At 39.2% G+C, this 6195-nt stretch overlaps 1 protein-coding gene across 2 annotated transcripts in view; it reads left to right on the forward strand.

Moving 5' to 3' along the window:
- The first annotated feature begins 4403 nt into the window (after nt 1–4403).
- tbc1d7 (TBC1 domain family, member 7) overlaps nt 4404–6195 on the forward strand; it is an 11251-nt gene continuing 9459 nt past the window's right edge. For both annotated transcript variants that reach the window (XM_056266413.1, XM_056266414.1), the window contains exons 1-2: nt 4404–4631; nt 5774–5892. In XM_056266413.1, coding sequence (XP_056122388.1) covers nt 5781–5892 — 112 coding nt within the window. In that variant the 5' untranslated portion in view covers nt 4404–4631; nt 5774–5780. The remainder of the gene's footprint in view (nt 4632–5773; nt 5893–6195) is intronic.

Genomic DNA, 6195 nt, shown 5'->3' on the forward strand with positions numbered 1-6195 from the left:
ACACGACCACAACTCATTATGTCGTCAGCCGGATCCGGGCCGTATCCAGATCAGATGGTGGACCTGTGCCTAGACACAACCACAACTCATTATGTCGTCAGCCGGATCCGGGCCGTATCCAGATCAGATGGTGGACCTGTGCCTAGACACAACCACAACTCATTATGTCGTCAGCCGGATCCGGGCCGTATCCAGATCAGATGGTGGACCTGTGCCTAGACACAACCACAACTCATTATGTCGTCAGCCGGATCCGGGCCGTATCAAGATCAGATGGTGGACCTGCGCCTAGACACGACCACAACTAATTATGTCGTCAGCCGGATCCGGGCCGTATCCAGATCAGATGGTGGACCTGCGCCTAGACACGACCACAACTCATTATGTCGTCAGCCGGATCCGGGTCGTATCCAGATCAGATGGTGGACCTGCGCCTAGACACAACCACAACTCATTATGTGGTCAGCCGGATCCAGGCCATATCCAGATCAGATGGTGGACCTGCGCCTAGACACGACCACAACTCATTATGTCGTCAGCCGGATCCGGGTCGTATCCAGATCAGATGGTGGACCTGCGCCTAGACACGACCACAACTCATTATGTCGTCAGCCGGATCCGGGTCGTATCCAGATCAGATGGTGGACCTGCGCCTAGACACAACCACAACTCATTATGTAGTCAGCCGGATCCGGGCCGTATCCAGATCAGTTGGTGGACCTACGCCTAGACACGACCACAACTCATTATGTTGTCAGCTGGATCCGGGCCGTATCCAGATCAGATGGTGGACATGCGCCTAGACACAACCACAACTCATTATGTCCGGGTCGTGTCCGACACGACCTGCGCCTAGACACGACCACAACTCATTATGTAGTCAGCCGGATCCGGGCCGTATCCAGATCAGATGGTGGACATGCGTCTAGACATGACCACAACTCATTATGTAGTCAGCCGGATCCGGGCCGTATCCAGATCAGATGGTGGACCTGCGCTTAGACACGACCACAACTCATTATGTAGTCAGCCGGATCCGGGCCGTATCCAGATCAGATGGTGGACCTGCGCCTAGACACGACCACAACTCATGATGTAGTCAGCCGGATCCGGGCCGTATCCAGATCAGATGGTGGACATGCGCCTAGACACGACCACAACTCATTATCTCGTCAGCCGGATCCGGGCCGTATCCAGATCAGTTGGTGGACCTGCGCCTAGACACGAACACAACTCATTATCTCGTCAGCCGGATCCGGGCCGTATCCAGATCAGATGGTGGACCTGCGCCTAGACACGAACACAACTCATTATCTCGTCAGCCGGATCCGGGCCGTATCCAGATCAGATGGTGGACATGCGCCTAACTCTGCAAAAAATACCTTCAAGCTCTATAACATAGGTTCTCAAAGTGCGGCCCGCGGGCCAATGGCGGCCCGCCGAAACATTTCTGGCGGCCCGCGATAACATCTGTAAAACTGTTAAAACTATTGCTTTGAAAAAATGAATATCTCCGTTTAGTGGTGTTTAGCGGCATCCATAGGCATAAGCGGTAATTACATGGTCCGACCGACCGATCGCACTTGACCTCACTCCCAAGGCCACCAGGAACAGTGGTTGTCTACACAGGAATAGGAATCGTGGCCAACCGAAACCAGCACCACAAATCCCATTGCAATTTAAAAGGGTATGTTGACCAAGTAATCAATATTCAATGTGACTCAATAATAATCTTAACAATGTCAAGCTTATTAATAGCCGCGTTTCCATTACCTTTCAAATTGTTCGCGGGCACGAACACTTGCATTTCCCTATCAACAGTGGAAACAATTTAAACTAGTCTATCATTTCTGGTCATACAGAAAATAATAATGCATTATTCGCAACTACTTTTATTTGTGTAAACTCATAACAAGAAAACGTGCTTTTGTAAAATAAAATAAAACAATCAGTATCCTAGGCTACTACGCGCTTTCATGATCTCCGTGAACTGGAGCGCGAGAACTGAAACAAAATATAGCCTATGTAGGCTAAAGCTTAAAATGTGCACTTTTAAACAAACAAGCTCGAATCGAAAGCAAATACCTGATTATGTAATCCGTATGAAAGGTGGATTTCTCTCTAAAAGCGCATCTGCTTAACAGCGGAGATGGAGATATGTTTTTAGCCGACACTTAGCAAACAATAGTTTATTAATAAACAATTAAAATGCCTCGCTGTTTTTTCAGACGCATTTATTATCATTAGCCTATAACTCACCTATAAATCAGGCTAGATCAGACACGTACAGGCTATATGGCTCTTCTCATTCATCACTGCGTGAAAAATATAAATTCCAGGTTCTAATTTGGCCTTAGAAAACCAGTAAAATCGACATGTTTTCCATATTAATTTGTGAATATTTAAAATGTTTAATAAAGGGGCAAAAAGTCATTTAAACAAAAATCTGAAAAAGTCTGTCGATATTTACTTTTTTTGCGCAGCAGTTGGTGAAGCCAGTTCAAATTAAAATTTTGTTCAACTTTGCGTTTTAAAAAGACAACAACCGTTCATTTTTCGTTTTTCAGTTACGGGTTAAAAAAGATAGATAATAATATGCAAATCTGCAATAATGGAAACGCGACTGACAAGCAATGATAGAAATGAATGATGATGATGACTTGTTTGGTAAGCTTCTATTTTAAAAGTTTCTTTCTCTCCCCCCCAAAATTTTCACAAGTTTTGCCAGGTTTAGCCTCAGTTATGAATTAAAATGTGTTTATTGCAACTAATGTAAACTGTAGAGATGCAACCTGGTCATTAAAATAATTTCAAATGGGATTTTCTTTTCAGTCTTTTTTTCTTCGTTTTCTCCCCCGCCACTTTGGCGGCCCTCAGTTCAATGTTGGGTTCCTAAATTGGCCCTCACCTATCAAAACTTTGAGAACCCCTGCTCTATAAGAATATACCAGACAGCTGAAATATTCTGAATGTGGTTTAGATGAATTCACTGGAATGACAAGTTTCTTTTGACAGATTTCTTTGGAAATGATAGTTCTATATCACCAAACATGAGTAGCATTTGGTTACAAAAGATAAATTCAATTACACACTGCGTATACAATATAAATGTAACCGGGGTATCCAGGGCAGCAAGAGGAAACAAGGATCTAGATGCAGCAATTTATTAAAAGAAAACAAACCATAAACAGAATCCATGGAAACAAGAGTCCATGTGAACGGAAAAAACACACTCACACACACACACGTTTACTTGGCTATCCAAGTGGGGACTCTCAGACGTAATGTTTTTTTATACTGTACAAACTGTATATACTCTCCCCTTACACTAATACAACCCCTAAACCTACCCGTCACACACACACACACACACACGACCTCTAAACCTACCCATCACACAAAACTTTCTGCATTTTTACATTTTCTAAAAAAAATATTAATTACTCAATTTTAATTACTTTATGTTTTGGGAGATTTTGGTCACTTCTGCTTACAAATTTGTCCCCAAAATATAGTTAAGTAGGTACACACACACACACACACACACACACACACACACACACACACACACACACACACACACACACACACACAGACACACAAACACAAAGCATATTTTAAAAACCTAATTATAAATGTAGGCTTTATTTGTATAATATTACAGCAATAATGAGATATTCCTGTTCTCGCTAGCTTTGTCGAGGTAATATTCCACGTGAAGCCAATGAGGAAATTACGTGGTGTTAAATTGCTCCCTTCGCCCAAGTGCGTTCCACACAGGGACATTCAGAAAATAAGTGCACAATAGCCTCTTTCTCAATTACAAAAACAGCCATTGTAATCAATATTCAGATGAAAGATGTGTAAAAGAAATGTTTCAAAATAATAATAAATAATGTGCAATGTGCTTCCGGATTTCTCTTTGCCTTTTAAGGATGTACTGTTTGGCCTCTTTAATACCAAAAAAGCTAAATTTAATGAGTATTTTATTATTAATCTATTATTGCTCCTTGCAAAATTTCACATTCACTGTGTATTCACTCATCATCAGAATCCATTATTTGTTGTTTTTAGAAGAGAGGTCCAACAGCAAAGCATTTCATCATCTAAGAATCTTAAAGCTCATAAGACAATAAACTGGTTTCATCTTTGTAATTTATTTAATTAAAGTTTTCTGTTCTGTTTATTTATGTATTTATTTTTATGAGTAGCCTATACACACAGGCTATAACCCATGTGATGATTTGGTTTCTTTGTCATTTCGTTATATGTAATTCTTACACTTTTACTATGTACTTATATTGTTGAAACCTTGGCATTAAAAAATATTTTAAAAAATAAAATTCTGTAATTTTGAAAGTTCAATAAATAAAAAAAAATAAAAAAACTAGCGCCTCCTGCCGGACACAGGCGTTAGTACAACAACACGAGGACGTGATTCACTTCCGAGGGCAGAAAGCTGCAAACACAAGACTGCAGATCCAGGCAGACTCATTCACAGATTCCCTATGAAGATCTGAAGATGATAATCCTGCTCATGCGGTTTGAATGTGAGCTGAATGTGACGGGTGATCGGTGAATCACTCCTTGGGCCTCTGCTCAGGAAACACCGCGGATGAGACTGAGGCCTGGTGAGTTTTGCGGAATAAACTGTGATTTTGTAAACATTTATGCGTCTTAACACATTGTTTTTCTATGAGGAACATAGCAGACATGTCTTACATCAGTTGACCATGGTTTTACCATAGATATAATAACTGTCGTACCTTGTATTTTTTGGAAATGTTAGGGTTCTACTTTTACACTAACACAACAACACCACAGTATTACTATCTTTACCTTTCGCTGAGCCACTGTGGTAAAGTTAGTTTAACGTTTGACATTCGTTAGACGTTCGGTTTCACACCCATTAAACTATAATTAACTGTTTTCAGTCCAAACCAACTCAGATATACATATAAACAAATGTCCTTTGCAGCACAACCCTGAATTTCAAGAATATACACACCGGTATCAATTAGCCCTATAATTCAATTAAACATTTTGACCATTCGGCATTATGATATCAAACTAATAGTAAAATGTAGAAAATAGAAAAATATCCATTTTATTGCACAAAGCTCCGTTTTTGGAATTAGCATTTCATATGTTTAATAATAATTTTTCAACTTTAAATATGTGTAATACTGTAAATAAATTAAGCTACAACACCGTTTGACCTAAAGGTATCAATCCAGCTGTAAAGTATTTAAAATATTATTCCCTATAACGCACAAGGTTTGTTTTTCAGATTATTATACTGCTATTTTTTTATACAGCTTGTTTAAATTCCAGCCTTATGCAATAAAAGAGATATTTTTAAATGTTCTACATTTTACTAGTTTGATATCATAATGTCATATGGTTAAAATATTTAATTAGTTTATAGGGCTAATTAATATGTTGTATTTCTTGAGATGAGGCTTGGGCTGCAAAGGACATATCTGAGTTGGTTTGGGCTGAAAACATGAAATGCACAGATAGTTTAATGGGTGTGAATCCGAACGTCTAACGAATGTAAAACGTTAAACTAACTTTACCACGGTACATGAGCCAAAGGTAAAGTAATACCATCCATGGTGGTAATACCATTATACTGTATCAAAGCCATTTTATACCGTTGTTCTTGTTTTATAGCAACTGTGACACTGATCTGATCTAATACTATAGAGTTACCATAGTCTGATTATGATTAATAAAGTGTCGTCATCATGGTGTTGTTGTTCTGTTCCAGCTTGATCATGGCTGAAGATCCTCAGAGGAACTTCCGCTCGGCGTATTATGAGAAAGTGGGATTCAGAGGAGTGGAGGAGAAGAAATCCCTGGAGATCGTGCTGAAGGACAATCCCCTGGGTGAGCTTCAGATAGTCCTTACGCAGACTGAACCGTTGTTTGTTGAAATAATAACAGTTATTAATAATAATAATAATAATAATAATATTTCTTATGATTTTTTTTTGTGTTTAAATACCATGGAGAACGGTTTTACTTTTTGTTTTACTTTTTAACACTATAACAGTTATTGGTATTTTTATTATTCATTTTTCATGCATTTTTAATTGTGGTTTAAGAAACAATAAACTTATTTTGACTGTAATAATAACAACAGTTATTATTATTACTTTAATATTTATTTAAATTTTTTATGTTGGTTTA

This window comes from Rhinichthys klamathensis, unplaced genomic scaffold (assembly GCF_029890125.1).
Source record: "Rhinichthys klamathensis goyatoka isolate OS25496 unplaced genomic scaffold, OSU_Roscu_1.1 h1tg000248l_1, whole genome shotgun sequence".
Classification (NCBI taxonomy): Eukaryota; Metazoa; Chordata; class Actinopteri; order Cypriniformes; family Leuciscidae; genus Rhinichthys; species Rhinichthys klamathensis.